The sequence below is a fragment of the Botrytis sinoallii genome, assembly GCF_014898435.1.
Source record: "Botrytis sinoallii strain Bc 23 chromosome Unknown BSIN_004, whole genome shotgun sequence".
NCBI lineage: Eukaryota > Fungi > Ascomycota > Leotiomycetes > Helotiales > Sclerotiniaceae > Botrytis > Botrytis sinoallii.
Window position 1 is genome coordinate 797,183 of NW_024066031.1, and position 17,849 is coordinate 815,031.

At 38.7% G+C, this 17,849-nt stretch overlaps 4 protein-coding genes across 4 annotated transcripts; 1 reads left to right on the forward strand and 3 right to left on the reverse strand.

The window, feature by feature from the left end:
• Positions 1–121: 121 nt before the first annotated feature.
• Positions 122–925, forward strand: EAF02_002753 (uncharacterized protein; the record flags this gene model as incomplete). Its single annotated transcript, XM_038898801.1, has 1 exon — positions 122–925. One exon carries the CDS (start codon positions 122–124, stop codon positions 923–925), a length of 804 nt encoding a protein of 267 aa, XP_038761089.1.
• A 1,633-nt stretch (positions 926–2,558) lies between these two features.
• EAF02_002754 (uncharacterized protein) lies at positions 2,559–4,157 on the reverse strand (the record flags this gene model as incomplete). Its single annotated transcript, XM_038898802.1, has 2 exons — positions 2,559–3,742; positions 3,800–4,157. 2 exons carry the CDS (start codon positions 4,155–4,157, stop codon positions 2,559–2,561), a joined length of 1,542 nt encoding a protein of 513 aa, XP_038761090.1.
• Positions 4,158–4,716: 559 nt separating this feature from the next.
• EAF02_002755 (uncharacterized protein) lies at positions 4,717–5,751 on the reverse strand (the record flags this gene model as incomplete). Its single annotated transcript, XM_038898803.1, has 1 exon — positions 4,717–5,751. The coding sequence occupies one exon, from the start codon at positions 5,749–5,751 to the stop codon at positions 4,717–4,719; it is 1,035 nt and encodes a 344-aa protein (XP_038761091.1).
• A 3,655-nt stretch (positions 5,752–9,406) lies between these two features.
• On the reverse strand, positions 9,407–11,106 carry EAF02_002756 (uncharacterized protein; the record flags this gene model as incomplete). Its single annotated transcript, XM_038898804.1, has 2 exons — positions 9,407–9,524; positions 9,587–11,106. 2 exons carry the CDS (start codon positions 11,104–11,106, stop codon positions 9,407–9,409), a joined length of 1,638 nt encoding a protein of 545 aa, XP_038761092.1.
• Positions 11,107–17,849: the final 6,743 nt, after the last annotated feature.

Below are 17,849 nucleotides of genomic sequence, written 5' to 3' on the forward strand. Positions count from 1 at the left end.
TCAACAACAAAAACTCGCGCGATTAACAATTCAATCAACTCACATTTGCGACGCAATCAAAGAAAGATTCATCCACGAAACATAATAATTTAGAGCGCAAGAAACCTACTCCATCTCCATCATGGCCGACATAAACGGCGACTCCCAACCCCAAACAAACGGTCAAAACGGGCACCCCTCCCCATCACCCCCCACACAAACCAGCTCCGCGCCGCTCTCCCAACCCATCCCATCCGCCCCCGCAGCCACGAGCTCATCGCCCGCGCCCAATCCCAGCGTCCCCCTCACCTCCCTTCAAGACAACGGATTATCGAAGCGCCCGCGCGACGCTCGACTCATCCACATGCTTCTCTCCTCTCTCGGCGTATCCGCATACCAAGAACGCGTTCCGCTGCAACTGCTCGATTTCGCATATCGTCACTCCTCGTCCATTCTCTCCGATGCGTTACATCTCTCTTCCGATGCTTACGTATCACAGCAGATGCGCGCGCGCGATGCGCCGCCCGGTGGGGGATTCAGAGATGCAGATGGACAGGTTAGCGCAAACGCGGTGCAGTTAGCTATTCAAAGCCGGTTGCAGTATCAATTTGGTTCGGGCAATGGTGGTGGGTTGAGCAAGGAGTTTCTGTTAGAGACGGCACAGGCGAGGAATAAAATTGCGCTGCCAAGAGTTTTACAGAATGAATGGGGTGTGAGATTGCCGGCTGAGAGATTTGTTCTTACTGGTGTGCCATGGGGGTTGAAAGATGAATGGGTGGAGGATGATGAAGAAGAAGAGGAGGGGCCAATTGGAGAGAGTATGGAAGGTATCATAGCTGGTACAGAAGAGGATAATCTCGAGGGCGATGAGGAGGGTGCGGGTGACATGAATGACCTATTTGGCACTGGTGGAGATATGGATGAGGACATGGATAAAGAGGAATAATGGCCGTACAACAAATCTATAATTGCAGGCGTTTGGGGTCTAGATCTGTCGCGGTGATACACACTATCGACAGCAGGAATTATATGTTTCGAAATAAAACATAAGTTACAAGTTAGGTATTGAGGGAGATTGTTCTCTCTGTTCCGTGTTGTCTCACTTTCCTTCCAAGCAAAAAGTAAGCATAAATTCAATTGAAACTTTCAAGCCGACAATATATTGAAGGCACTCTCAAACATATATTGAATTGAACACACAAGAATCTCGAACCTACAGAATCTATAAACTCAAGACAAATAGAATGAACAATCTACACATCATATCTTCGCACACAAAGACAATCACAGCACTGATCAGGAAGAATCCAAATTGAGGTGAAAAAAATATCATATTGTATGCGTTATCTATTCTGCCACTTCCTTCCTTCCCCTCCATCTCCTCAGGAGAAAAAAACGAAGAAGAAAAAAAAACGGAGAAAAAAAAACAAGAATGTTTGTCACGATTAGTCCTCCTAGCGCACTATTCTACGCCAACAGGGTGGAATGGACTGGCTGTCTAGGCCGTTGGTTCTATATCCCACGAACGATATTTAAAATAAGTGACCTCAAGTCCACGAAGACGATCAGGAGGTAGGCAATATGTGGTTTTGTTTGTTTGTTTGTTTGTGCGCATCTTCTTGCAAGCAAGAGAGAACCAGAGGGAGGGGAATTTGAGGGAAGAGAAAAAGAAAAGAATAGGAAAGATACAAACCTGGATGGATGGATAGATGGATGAATGAGATATCTGGCGCAAGAATGGAATAGAGGAATGAGTATTGAAGAAGAGGAAAGATATGGATGATATATAAATAATATCATTCAACATCTTCCTCTCCTTCTTTATACCATCATCAATCGCACCATAAATCTCAAATATTTAATCCCCAAAAGGAGACAAAGGAAAATCGTATCCTCATCCTCATCCTCAATCCCATTGTCGTATGTACACAAAAGAAAAATCTTCCCCCTCCCCAAAAAATTTCTTCCCTAATAACCCCCCGCTTAGTCACCCACCTACTAGCCGCATCCTGCCATCCAGACACTACACTAGCCCACGCACAGACCATCCCAAAAATTTCCACACCATATGAAATCCTCGCGTTCCTCTCCCAAATCTTTTCTTTTCTTCTTCTCTCTTTACACTTAACACGCATGATTAAATCAACCGCTTGATACCACTCCCCAACTGGCTAGTCGGTCATATTTGCATGCCAGAAGAATTATATTGTTGGTGACGCGGTTTGTATCTACCTAGTAGGTATGAATGTATAGCTGAGGCGGAGTTTTCCTCGCGGAAGTGATGTCTGGGTTTGCGGAGCTTATATGACATTTATATGTATGTTGCATGAGGGAGTCTTTTGGGAGTGGACTTGGACTTGGAGGTTCTTGGGGGAGGTGCACTCTGTTGGATGGGAAGGGAAGTAGAAAGAGTGTTGTAGTAATTCAATGTGTAAGATTTATATTCGTGTGCCGTTTCTATCTATTGCTTCTAAACGCTATGCTGTGGTATAAATTCAAATCCTCTCAACACGCTATGCGCCATCCCTATGCAATCCCAAATATTACCAGTCGTGTCTCATCTACCAGTATACACACGTCTAATCATCTTTCCCCTTCATCGTATGCTTCTCATCCTCATCATCCTCCTCTCCTTCATCCTCCTTCTTCTTCCTCTTGGTCTTTTTTCTCTCAGCCTTCAACGCATCATGGACCTCTTCACTCCCCTCATCAGCCTTCTCATCCCACTCCACATCATACTCATCAGCAATGCTCTTGACCTCCTTCCTCAACGCATTTGCTTCTTCAATCAATGATTCCCATTTCTGCAAATCAAATCCCTTCGCTTGATACAACGCACTCTGTCGTCTCGAGACCGTCAAATTAAGCGCAGCCCGATAAGAAACCTCGCGATTATGGTAGAGAAACCACAAGTAACCGAGAATTATAGTCGATAAACCTGCTAGATACGTAACCGGCTCCATGGTATCCCATCCATAAGATGTCATAAACGTAAAGTAGTAGATAGCACCCCACCATGACACAAGTACGCCAAAACCACCCATGGCAATATGTCGCGCTCCTCGGTGTGCAAGCTCATCGCATTCTTTCTTCACTTTCGCATAATCCGCGAGTTTCCTGCTGGTTTTGCGTAGACGAACTCGGAGGTAATGAGTTCGATCATTGAAAGAAGGCACGCCGACTCGGATCTCATGAGATGCACCTTCGATCTCAACTGCGAATTCCTTGCCCCGCGCAGCATCACGAATAAAATCCCCAATCTCAGTCGATGAAGACCAGCGGACAAATTTCACTTCTCCTTCAGAAGGTTGTTCGCGTCCACGTCCCGAATAACTTTCTACCCCTCCCTCGCCAGGTCCTCCCCTTAATTCACTTTGTATTTGTTTCTTCTCTTCGCTCGATATATTCTTATCTTTCGAACTATTGATTTTCCCAAGCTTCATAATTTTTCCATCGACCATCTGTTCGTCTGTTCCCTCTTCTGCTTCTCCATCCATGTCATTCCTTCTAGAATCTGCTTTAATCTCACCCTGTGCGGAATCTTCAGCTCGGAAATACACTTCGGGTACTTTTTCAGTATGTCCATCTTTCGCAGTTATCATGGGCAGTTCGGATTGTATAAGTCGTTCCAAATAGGAGAGAGGTTGCTGAGGATGGACGAGAAGAGCCAATGGCTCAATGTCTTTCCGATCAGAGTTCTTATCCCGCGTGGTCAAAGGCAGAATGAGCTTTAAAAGTCGAGAAGGGGTAGTAAGAAGTTTGCCTGTATTTTAACTATTAGACGAGTTTCTCGCAAAAGCAAAAGAAGGAATATATCAACCTTTTGTCATAGCCCCAGCACTCCTATTTCTCTTCACAGGTGGTTGATCAGCACCTTCTCTATGCCATGGCGTTCGTGCTTGTATTTCCTTCTGCTGGCCAACTGCATTATCGAGTTGATTGTTGAACCAATCTTCTTCCTTGTCCAATCCCTTTTGACTCAATTCCTTGGCCTTTTCTGTGTGACTCTTCTCTTCCCTCCAAACATTAGTCGAAGTGAATGTGCGAAGACATGAGGACGGACTCTGTTTTATTAAAAGTTGTGATGCTGCTCTATCTCGAAGATTACCTACAAATGAGGTCGGTCGGTAGGTCGTTTGGGATATACTCCGCGGTAAAAGATGTGTCGCTCGTCGCATGTTTGCGAGCTCTTTGACCTCTATCTCGACGGCGAGAATGTGAGCTTACGGTAATGGACAAATGTGATCGAAATGCCCATTTCCCCAAGTGCCTATCCCGTTGTCCGTTTGCCTAGTTGTCGATACAAGCTAACATGGACCTTGGAAATTCCGGAAGTTGAGAGCTCGAATGCTTGATCCCTGTCGCTAATGACGTAATGCGGCTGTGTCTCATACCCTGCAAATCTAGGGTACGCAGGTACGGATGCTAGGTATTGGTAGTTGCTAGAAGATGATAAGCACTAGGTATGAAGAGATCGCCATCTACCAAGAGATCGTAGCAATCTCTGCTGACGATACATCTGACTGTGACTATCAAGCAATCAAATCGATCATTGAATTTATATGAAGTGACAGGCAGAATAAACATTTGTAGGGAGTTGAAAAGATGTTATAATATTAATTAGCTATAGATGTTTTGTTGGAGATACATGACTTCTCATAAATAAATACAAATTCCGAAAAATCTTTTCTTAATGGCGAACCCCTCCCTATTTTGAAGATGGCCGAAAAAAGTCTATCAATGATTGACTTTAAGCTCCATCAATTTGACCTTTGACTGGAGAAGTTCCCACACTGCGTTCCCCCTGGGTACGGAGTCATCTTCTGTTTGTGTAAATGAGCGATGCTCCCAAGGCGGACAGTAGCTAGGCATTTTCTTTAATAAATCTCTCTGCACACACTGCAGCATCTTCGTCTTTTGAGACTCTGGATCCATTGCAGTCCAGTCTACCTCCACGAATTCCAAACTGTCAGCTTGCTCTGAAGCTTGCTCTGGTTTATCCTCAGCATCGTAGTATAAAACGATGTCCTGTAACTCATAGCCAAGATATATATGAGAATCAATGGCGTCGAAAATGTTGGTCCAGCTGAATGTTGCGGTTTCGTCTTGGACCAAACAGCCAGGGTTGTAGTTGCTGAAGTTTCCGATATTGAATGCACGAGAAATGCCATTCGTCGTGGCCAGCTGTCTTAAAAAGCCATCGTGAACCCTTCGACCCCATCCATCAGGGGTTAATCGTATAACATCGGTGTCAAAATTGCACCATATCTTTGCTTGCCTTTTCTCGCATTCGTAAATATCCTGTCTAAAGCAGAGAGAGTAATGTTTTAAGGCCTCCTCTCTTGATTCTTTGCATGCGTAGAGGACATCTGGTGCAGGTGTACTTGACTTGAAGAGAGGGGGTCCAAATTGATAAAAGTGGTTCAACTTTGCATCGAATTCCACATCGACCCTCCGTTGTTGTTTACATGCCATACCCCAGATCAACAGTCTGATCTCGGTAGGAAGAGCTCCAAAACAGGTAAATGTGGTTGCGGCAACGTTTGATCCGTCGTTTCTGGCTACGCGGTCATTCTTTGGGGATAATTCCTCAAATGATAATGCCGGAGATGGTGGTGCCTGTGGCACGTTACCAAAACTTTCGACTTGATACTCGAATTCGTCGATGTATGGAGGTGACGGGGGTGCCATTTCAATGTGCTTTGTCTTCAAATCTTGCATCATATCTGAGCGGAATCGGGAAAATCGTTGTGACAATGTATTCATCTTCATGGTCAAAGCGAAGCCTGTGTGCGGGGACTAGATCTCTTGTCCTATGATGTATGTGTGACTGCTGATCACAAGAGTTGTAAGGCGGGGTGATGTATAACTCGAGTCGAGAGATTGTGCTACTATGTCAACAATCGAATGTGGTGTGGAAGGTGTCAAGTTGGATAGTTATATAGAATATTCAAGAGTGTATGAGGAGATTTCTGCAAATGATGGGGGAACCAAGCCTTTTCACTTGAAGTTGAGAGCATGATGCATGACCCCGCCCTACAACTAGTAGCAGCAAGCTCACAGCCCACGTACGCCACCGGTCATTATCCCAAGAGATTCCGACTCGCGATGTGGACTTTGGCCGTCCCTAGCTGAGCCCAGGTGGACTCGCCAAGTAAGGTTTGGAGAGTGAAGAAAGCAGGGAGGTATCCATGGCCGATCATCCAATATATCAGCTAGAACCACGATCGCTCGTAGAAAAATCGAAACTGATAGCATGAATCATTCCTCTCATTTCCAGATTTTTAAAATGCGATCGTCAAGTATGGTTAGAGAGAGTGGCCTTTGCATGATTCTGGCGAATTTAGCGTGGAAGCTATTCAATGTCGGCGAACGCGGAGGCCGATACCACCGACCTTTCCTGGGTTCACACCAATCGCAATCATATAAAATTACCTGTCATGCATGTTACCCACAATTCAAACTCTGGCGGAAAAGTCAAGCTCATCATGAATGTGGTTATCATCATCATATTGGTCGACGCATTCCTTTACTAAGGCGCAAAATAAGTCAAGCGACGTCGGGAGGTTTTTCCCCAATTTCCACCCTGAGTCCCTGACGGAGTACTCCTTTACCACTTATCACGCGAACACGGAATTTCCCACGTTCCTCCGAAGACCCAATCGACGTTGATAGAGACGATAGAGACGAGACTCGTCACTCGAGAGGGGCAAGCGAGGGTCTTCCCAATCTGTCAGATGGTACAGACTGCAGTCAGTACCTACGGTAGAGATCCAATACTTTGTACATACGCGCAGTACACGAGGACAGAGGTACATAGGTAGTACATGCACAAACTTGGAAAACGTACATTCACGCATCCATACATACATACGTACGCAACTAGGAAGAGTCAGTTGGATTTCGCCATTTAGCCGCAAGTACCTAATCCAAGCCATCAAGCAATATTGTCGAGAGACTTTTTCAAACATCCAACATTGAATATTGCTCTACTCGATAGATATCCTGAAACAGAAAAAGAAGACAGGCACATCTAATAATATCGAATATTCTGGTGTGTGATGTACATGTCGTTTGAGACCAAATAAGGTTTATATCAAAGATTTCTCCTTATATTATGGATTTAGCAGGGTTCACTCATTCTTAAGGTTTGAGGGTCTCTGCCGGTATCACTGGTATGGACCGTATGGTAGCTACTCTGTACTACCCAGTCCTGTCCTGGGCATCGATTGGGGTTCACCCCAAAAGGAACGCTTTGACCAGCGGAACGGTTAAACCTGTTTAAACGCCGTTTTTGGCATAATTCTATTCTCCAAGGGGCATTTCAGACCACTGGTGGACAGTCGACTCACCGGGGCACTTTACTAATAAATCCCTACCTAGGTAATCTTATCAAATCAGATATAGCCTACGATACAGCCTTCAAAATTCAACACTTTCCATATCAGCCAGGACATTCATTCTGTAAGGTAGGAAAAAGAAGAACAAAAAAACAAAAGAACGGAATCAGATCAGCTTCCTCATACCTATTAGAAGTCGTTCGATAATTGGATTGTCTCTTTCAATTTCATTACACAATAAACCTTCAAATAAACTTCAAATAATTAAAAGCTAATCATCATCTTGTTCTTCTTGCATTTCAGATGTACACATTTTTCATTTGTTGTGGTTGTTGATACAAGAGGTCGGAGAGGTCGTTGGCAGGTGAACTCTCCCAGAGAAGTCCTCGTGAAACCCGCCCCCCAAGTATCCCCAATCTTATCATATGATCATACATCGAAACCAGTAAAACATACACCTCCAGGTATAAAACCTAATAAAGCACTCTTGCCGTGCACAAATGATTCCGCAAAACCTCCAGCATGATGGTTTTCCCACAGACTCTAAACCATACTGCAAAGCTGTACAAAAAAAACGGTACTAACAGCCTTAACAACCACATTGTACCCAAGGTGACACAATACAGGTATTTTCAATTTCTATGATATCACTTGTGATAGCTCGATTAATGCAATCAAGATCGACCGGTAGACCGACTCCGTATTGGATCGCGCTTTGTGGAGCTTTTCCGTCGTTCCATTTCCATCTGAAGGCTAGATGAAACGTTGTAACAGTGTACTCTCTAAGCCTGGATTGATTGTCATGCATTTGTGTGGCGTCGCAGTGACACCCACCTTGTGGTATCGCTCTTGCTGCGACGTTTGAAGAAGTATGGAAAGGCGATATCTATTTTACGGAGGGATGTCCTACTCCTTCTTACATTGCGTCAGAATGTTGGCCACCAGCACATACCCTTTTGTTTTGCATATGCAGAATGCAGCCCCGGAAGACAAGGGACGGGGGGAAGTGAGAGATTATTGAATGTGGCTGCTGAGAAAGGTATTGTACAGGCAGTGAGAAGCCACAGTAGTCCGATGCACCAAATAATCGGTGAGACCGATACAGTTTTGACATGGTGGTGTAGTCCATTCACCGATTTTCAAGTCCAAAATTGTTCAATCTACTATACACAATTGAAACGATCGCACATTTCCTATGGGAACTATAGCCGAATGTTGTCGGGGATGTTTAATGCTTGAGATTGATCAAAAAAACCAATAATCATCTTCTCTGAATCTGATGTCGCTGACCGTCTTAACTATCGTAACATGTATCAGGTAGGGTCAAGCTTAAATTAAAAGACTGGGCTTGTGATCCGATTGGCGGCGAATCTATACATAGTATAAAGGGATATACACTTGATATCAGACGTGTATCAGCTTCTCCACCCCGCGGTTGCGTTTGTAGGTCTTGCATGATTGTTCCTCCCCAAAATGCCATGCAGTCGCTCACAAAGCCTTTTTCGGTTTTGAAGGGGCTCGAACCAAGACGGGTAAAACTCGCCTCAAACATCAGAAAAATTATAGCCGAGTTTCAAAATGCTTCTATTCTTGGTAACTATTGTAGCTCAGGCTGGCTATTTTTGATGCACATACATACATCGGATCTGATTCCCCACGATATCAATCATGCCTTAGCATAACTGACCATAAATTCAAGGAGGTTCGTTGCTGCAAAATCCCCACATATTCCATTTGGCGGGTGTGGATGGTGCATTTCAAAGTAAGTTGAAGGCGGCACGTATTACTTATCAGTTGTCCATGAAACTCCACACGATAAATTGTTGAGTGAAGGAACAATTGTGGGTAGATGAGCAGGATAGAGGCATGCCCGATTTGTGCATCACCATTGACCATTTAAGTGTGCTGTGGTCCTGTGGTCCATATGAGTAGCGACTTAACTGGCGTGAAAACTTTCATGGGATTTTCATCGCAAGAAAGTTGGCGTCGTGCATCGCGCCATAACATCAGCACGGTAAATATTTACCTGTGAGCAGAAACGCTCCATTCTCTTTGATGTGTCGAGGTTGCATTGAGCATTGAAACAATCACAATGCAGGCGCTTCGAAACATTCTCTTCGCAGCTTCATGAATGCAGACTGCTTGTGAGGAAAGGTGATTTCTCGCTCTTTGACGAAGCCAGCTTCTTGCAAATGTGAGATAAACCTGGGCAAGTTAGAGAGAGGACTGTGATGAAAGGAAGAAAAGCTAGAGAAATCGAAAAATACCTCTCATTATCCACCCGCGGCTCAAGCACAAAGGAATTAGTCCTGTAATCCTGTACTAGAGCCCAGTGCGCCAAAGCAGTGATCCAACATTGCACTCTATGCTTTCCCCGATATTCAGGTTCACCAACCAGAACATGAACACCACGATCGAAGTCTCCTACGCCATCACCTACATGTTTCCCAAGGATATCTTCTTTTGCCCAATACAATTCAAAGTACCCAAAAGGCTTTCCGTCCCAGAGACCAATGACTGGGAATGCATGATTAGATGTCAGATTGGCTTTGAGAAATTCTTCTTGTGTAGCGATTGGACCAGAGCAGCCCCAAAATCTATCAACTCGAGGGATATTCATCCAACGGTTTAAAAGCTGGAGATCCGTCATTTCAGCTGTATTGTCGGTTTGATGTGCAATAGTGCGAGATTGTGCGGTTTGCGAATCTGCAGACAAGCATGCCCCAATAGAGGAGATCGACGTGCTTTTGGCATGGTCTTGGAAGGGTGATAAGGTTGAGGCTGGACCGTTATACACCACAGGCTTGGAGGATAAGGAAGCAACTCGAAAAGACAGGTATTGCCCTACACTAGGAATATAACGTGTATAAATTGTCTCACCTTGGCGGGGTGGCTTGGGACGCAGGGGATGGCGCACACCTGACGTGTTCGTATATTGTGTGGGAGGTGGTGGATAATATGTCGGCAAATGGCTTCCAGATGAGAAAGGACCAATGGAAGCTGGTGACCATAGCCCTGAAGAAGTAAATGAATCGGTGGAATCTCTCTTATTGGCGGGAGACTGGTTGCTTGCTGTATCACGGATGGGTGAGCCCGGTCGGCTGCTCTGCGGGGAAGCTAGAGGTAGATTCGGGCTGAAAGTAAAAAGAAACAGCCGTGCCGACAACTGCCAGAATGCTCTTCTTGAAGTGAACATGTTTGACCATCCCTCGGGTGTATTCTCATCTATCGCGAGGCCAACTGATGAATCATCCGATGTAATTAACCCCATTCTTTCAAGCTTTTGGATCAAGTTGCGACCCCGCAGCACACCCTCTCTCCTAATATGTATGCGCCAATCTGCCTTTGGCTTTCCGGCATCAGGTGTATTTTTTGAGGCGGCGGTGGTAACATATGGGGATGGTTCTTGTTGATGGAAATACCAGTATAATGTTGCCCAGAGCATCATCGCGATCTGCCGAGTGGGGCTGATAGGAGCTTTGAAATCATTGCTCGAGGGATTTGAAATTGAAGAAATAAAGAGGCTATCATTGCGTAAAGTTGGAAGTCTGAAAGGGTGTATGTGTCGATGACGTTCGGCTGGCGTATCTTGGAGCTCTGTAGCTTCAGAATCGCTGTTTAAAGGATGTTCGTCCGAATAATCTTCAGTCTGGATAATGACAGTCCAGCCAGCAGGGAAGATGCTGCTATGCGTGTTCAACTCATTAGCCTTAAAAAAGAAGCCTCCAAAAACAGGGTTGACTGTTATGTGGTAGCCATTTGGTAAATGCACAATCGTAGAAACCATATCTTTTGACTATGGCACACAATCGACCCAACCCGAAGTTTTACTGCTTGCTTGAACGCGATGGTTCCTATATCTTTCGCATTGATCATCAACCATAAAAACAGTACAGAGCAAAATAAATAGCTTGGAGAGCATGTCTAGCGGCGGGCGTGGAGGGGTAGCACGACGAGGTGAAGTGGGGTGTTGTTGGTAATGCGAGCTTCTTGAGTGGAACGATGAAAGAGCCACAAGAAACGCTAGTCACTTAGATCACTGGGTAGGTCGTGAATACTAAGGATTTCTTTACACTGTGTATCATGCGGTTCTTCATGAGTCCACTTCTCTTGAAAGTCTATCGTAGGAATAATTCTGATAAATCAATTGTCCTTCATAGGTCGTCGGTACATTTCGATGATTGTTATATGAGCAAAAAGTGGGCTGAAGAGGCACTGGTGGCATGGACTGGCTCGAGACTACTAGCTACCTAGGTAGATCAGCGCATGATTCTTGGCCTTGGTGGGGGATAGGGCTCTTTATCTACGGAATACTTCCCTCGGCTGAGAATTGAAGTACCGATAACTGTTATAAATAGATACAGAGTACGTATCTCTTTATTGATAACGAGAAGAGTCGTAATATCTGATATTCGACACGATATACACCGGTAGATGCAGACAACAATCGTCTAATATGAAAGGTCTAGGTCAAGTCTAAAAGATTCTAGTATTCTAGCATTCCACATTCCGCATTCCGCATTCGAGCATTTTGAAATTCTAGCATCATACCTTGAGTAACATGATGTATCATGAAATGAAATACATACTTAATACTGTCCTGTATCTAACCAACCAGTAGAAGTTGGTGAGTACAAGCTTTCTATAATCACAACCCCGACGTGTATTAGAGAGGAAGCCAGCCATTGCATCATTTGGCTGGTTACATTCAAACATACTGGCGTTGAGCACAAAATATGTCACAATATGCAAATGTATTAAATAGGTATCCATTCTAACTTCTCTTAACTCTATCGGTCAGATATTCAGCCACTACCTGGGTATTGGTGGTAGGGAAATTTGTTTCGCCACGATTTACAACAGAATGTGATGGAAACATATCACTGCAATGGAACGGGATCATTTACACCCCTTCATGTATCCAAACTTACATCAAGACTTGCAGATCAACCAGCCTTAATGCGAGCTCTTTCGCCGTCCTGTACTACTGTCTGAGGTGAGTTGTCAATAAATTGAAGAATGACAAGGCTAACGTTTACGAATACAGACCATAACGCTGGGTTTGAGGTAACATCTCTAACGAGTGATATATCTATCTGCACGCTATCCAGTTCGTGTAAGCTAGGTAGACCGGATCAATCTGTAATCTGCGGCGGTACAAGCCAGAAAGCCAACAAGCCATTGACATAAGTTTATACCACCTTCGCTAGATGGAGGGGTATTATGAATTACGTGATCAACGACAGATTGATAACGATGTATTATTTTAAGGGCTAGTTTGGATGTAAAATCCGTACTGAATCCGCTGAATAATCTGCACTTTGTACCATCGCGAATTCCGTGATAATATCAATTTGCTTCAAAAAGAGTGGATTATTAATCTATGGTTTTATAATTTGAATATCAAATCTGCTAAATAATCTATAATTTTCTAGAATATTCAATTTAAACTTTAACTTCGATATTAAAACCCTATATTTAAAATTAAAAATCATATAAAAAGCTTTAATAAAATAATGATCTTGAAAAAGTATTTAGAATTGGAAAAGAAATATATTTTAATTTTATCTTTCTTTTTTCTTTTCTTTTTAAAAAAAGAATCTTTTTTGAAATATTTTTGAAGCTATTTTCTATATATAAAATTATTTTAATAACTAATAATACAATTATTACCCAAAACATCTCAAAAACATTTAGGAAATTGAAAATTATTAATAATAATAACAATCAAAAATTTATATCTATACAAAAAAGAAATAAAAGATCTCAAATTCGAAGTCTCTCTTTTCCAATTCGTTATTCTAAACAAAAACTCAAACCTATAGCAAAAGTAATCAAATCTCAAAGCCAACTTCGAGATTATAATACCTCCTTTTCTTTTTTATTAGAGATTTATTATTCAGTTCTTTTTATAATAATAATATCACCTTTAATTAAAAGAAAATATCTTTTATAAAAAAGAAAAGCTATATATAGATATTTGATTTAAATAAAGCTTATTTTAATTATATTAATTTATAATATATAACAGAATTCCGAAACCAATAAGAGGCTCTCAACAAATATTGATATAAATAGCGATAAGAATGATAATAATAAAAAAGATATCGATAATAATTACAACACTAATTAAAACCTAAAATATAATATCTATAATAATTCAGAAAATAAAAAGAATTCTTTTATTAATATTATTAAAAGGAAGAATAAATCAATGGATCCGAAAATTAAAACTAAAGATATTTCAAAGAAATTCATAAATCAATTCAAATAGAAATCTTATAAAAAGCTTTTTTTAAATTTAATATAAAGTTATCTATAAAAGATTAATCAACGATTAGATTAATTCACTAAATAGAAAATACTTTATTATAATCAATTTACATAAGCTATTACTTTAGAGTATAAGATATATACTAATAATAATAAGAATCTAATTAATAATCAAATTAAAAAGAAAATCAATTTGATATAAACATTCTCTTTTTTTATTATTTATTTAATTTAATTGATTTGATTTAGATCAAAAAATATTATATAGGAATATCGATATACTTCTTAATCTATCTAATTGGGGTACTAGATTCAATGAAAAAAAACGATATTATACAGCCTTATATATCTAATTAATATGCTGGGCCGCTTGACCCTGGCCCATCCTGCCTCCCCACAGTCAGCAGCTCCCGCTTTATTCTACATGCCAAATGTCGGCACTCCGAAAGCAGATAATGGAAGGAAAAAAGGGGCTTGATCTCCGAAATGTATAATACATGGAAATCGATATATAATATCTCGGAACCGGGAAAGCCTCAAGCTTTTCACAGAGTACTATACAGACTTATAGCGATGCAGACTGGATATAGTGACTTTACAGCTTATTATATTAGATTCAATTACAAAAATAACACGAATACCTATATATACAGGATTGAGAAAAGCCCATTATATTTTCTTCAATGTTCAATCAATAATCAAACACACAGCGACTAGCCGCTTATACCAAATCGACTTCGATCCGAATAGGACTTGATAGCATATATCAACCGTGTCTGCAAATACAATATAGTTTTACTGACCTTTTTGCTAGATCCAGATTCTATACTAGAATATGCTCAAATTATATTGAGACTATACGAATTCCAATTTGTTCCAATACCCCGGGATAAGCTCTCCACCCAATCACCTAAGATCTGTACTGAACAGTTATAAACACTTCGAGCATTTTCCTGATCGATAACAATCGATCTGATCATTTGCTGATATCCAGATGGTATACAAGACAAAGCTTCTGAAATAGAACGACAAACCCTTAGATGAACAAGCTGCAGGATTGCATGAGCGGTACTAAATGGGGGAATATTAGAGGCAACAAGCTTCTGTTTTAGTTTAACATTATACTAGCTATAAGCGGCTGGAACGCTAGCGGCCCATAGGCCCGCTCCTTAGTACATCTAGAATACCCCTTGGGAGGTCAGATATTAGATGTTAATTACTATAAATAAATAAATAAATAAGTAATAATATATCTAATTATCTATAAAAATGTTTTTACAAGCAAACAAAGCTAGATAATCGAAAATATCGTTAGTATGTGAAGTCATTATATAGAAAGCTGGTCGATTCTTCAATTTCTATTCGAAACTTGTATATCTAGTAGTAAATTATATATTACTCTACAGCTTTTAATGTATAACATTGTTTCTTCGAATAAGAGGGGATAATCTTGCTGATTCAATATACTCTATATCTTTTGTCAAATAAGAATGCTAAGAAAGTAGAATAAATATAGTTTTGGAATATATAAGGGTAAGGAATTTATATTTTTTGAGATATATTTTATTATTACTAATTTATAATTAGAAATAAAATGATATAAATAATCTATTATAATCTATATATTCTTGAAAAGATCTCGAAAAACTCTGTTTTCTGAAATTACAGATAATTATTTTATATTAATAATCTTTAAAAGATTTTCAATAAATCAAAAAACTATTTTAATATCTTATATACTCAGTTAACAACTCATTATCCCTTTAATACTAAATATACTATATGATTGCACAAAACTATTCTAGCAAATATAAGTCCCTAAAGACTGATATTGCTTTCAAGCTTATTGATTTTCTATAATATCTAATATCTAATATTTGCCAATTTTATAGTAAGCTATTAATATTTATGTGTATAAATCCATTTCAAATAAAGTTTGTGGATAAAAATTATAAAAGCTTAAAAAGCAATATGAAAAGGAAAATAATGAAATACTTTTATTATCTACTTTTTTACAATAAGCTTTAAATAAAAGATAGCTTTCAAGTTCTAATAGCTTTTGATTTAATAGTTCTATTTCTTCTATTCTCTTTATTGTATATTTTTACTAATATAACCTTTATATTTATTCAATTAGATATTAATATTATATCTTTTCAATACCTTTGTCTTATTTGATATTAATAATATATAAGTATAAATAATATCTATTCACTAACTCTAGATATGTGAAATAAAGAATATAAGTATGTTAATAACTGGCTAATAAGAAATGACAAGTGAGAAACAGCTGATAAGAAATAGTTAATAAGAAACAACGAGTAAGAAACAGCTAGTGAGAAAACTGTAAAGTTTAGTCTTTCAAGATATAATATCCATTAATAACAGGGGTTGCCAGCTTTATCATTCTTTAAAGAAAATACTATCTATATCTTTAATAGTTTATCTCTTTATATGAAATACACAATATTGTAGTATTATAAATTAAATCAATAATCTATTCAATTAATAAATAGAAAGAATAGAAAATATACTTTCAAAATAAATAATTATAAAGAATTCAGTTGCCTCTTGAATTACTATAAGAGTAATAGTATTCTATTTCTAATATTTTCTATTAAGTACAAATTAATCCGAAATCTCTTTAACTAAATATTGAAAAGAGGCTTTTTTCAAAAACAATTCGGTTAATTTTAATACTTTTTAATTTCTTATAATATAATCGCTATACTTAATTAATAAAAAAAAAACTTAGAAATCAAGAAAAGGTTTATTTACTCCCCACTTTCTATTAATAAATTCTTTAATAACTTCTGCTTTTCCTTTTTTAAACTACTTTCTTATACTTTGAACCTTTATTTTCAAAGCTTTCTTTACACTCTTATTTTTAAAAAAAGGTGACCTTCTATCTACACCTAGCTTTTATTTATTTGTTAATCTCTTTTTGATATTAATACATAATATAGCTTTCCTATATAATACATTTATAGTTTATATTACAACTATAGGATTTCCTGGTGTTGGTATCACCATGGGGATGGTGAAGTAATATAATACTAATGATTCACACTGTTGTAATATTGCTCGAGGTTCTAAAAGCTAAAGGTTACGAATATATATACTATAGTGTAAGGGCGCTAGTGTATGCGCTAGCGTGGTCAGTCACATAATCCCTATCCCAATACTGGCGACTCTCTAAAGTCGTCATATTGTGTCTTTTCTAGTTAATATCCCTTTTTCAGTATAACCATTTATGCTACTAATCTCTTTCAACCCATTCCGTAACCTTAATCTTTATAATGTTATTGTCAATCAAATTCTTTAGGGCTTAATACAATTTAGATTTAATCATCACGTTTACTGAATTAGATTCTCTATTAATCTATTTGATTTTTACAATCTCCCGTTTCTTGTATATCTTTCGAATTGCTATTATATCGATTATTAGTCTCTTTTCAATAATTGTATCAAACTTTGTAAAATAGTTATATAATGATCTCAAATCGATATATATAATTAATGGTATCTTGTGATTTGAAAGATCTTGTTAAATATACCTTTGATTGCTATGCTAATATCAAAGTCTAAAATTATATTATAGAGCTCTGATGTTAGTATATTTCTAGTAATTCTTTTATACTTGATTGATAACCAATAAATGATATTAGCTCTGTCGAATTTGTTTATTAGAATAATAATATATCTAATCTGGAAAAACAAATCTTTATTGTTAGTAAAGGATGTATTTGTGAATACAACCAATTTGAGAGAGTCTATATCAAGTAGAACAATTGTAGTTCTTTCTTTGAGTTATTAATCTATTATTAAATGTATTTATTGAGAGTATTAATATCTTCTTCTTTTGAATTAATTATTTATGCTGTATATAATAAATCAAAGGCTGTTTTTGATTAACATATAATTATTATGTATACTTTTTGAGCGTATTATGCAATATATTGGTCTTTTGTTATTGCCAATTTCTAAGCTTGTTGTATATACCTTATATATCAAATAATTCTGAATTGATTAGATAAAGGTTTTTGTATTATTTTTTCTAATTGAAATAGATTGTATTATTATCCCACTAAATAATCAAATTATTATTAAACTTAAGTAGTATAATCTAATATAAATATCTCACACTCTTTTATTATGAATTTAGTATTTCTAAGTTAGCTTATTTACAATCTGCAAATACTTTATTACTACAATAAATATATTATCTGTTTATAATTTAACAATACTAAATACTAT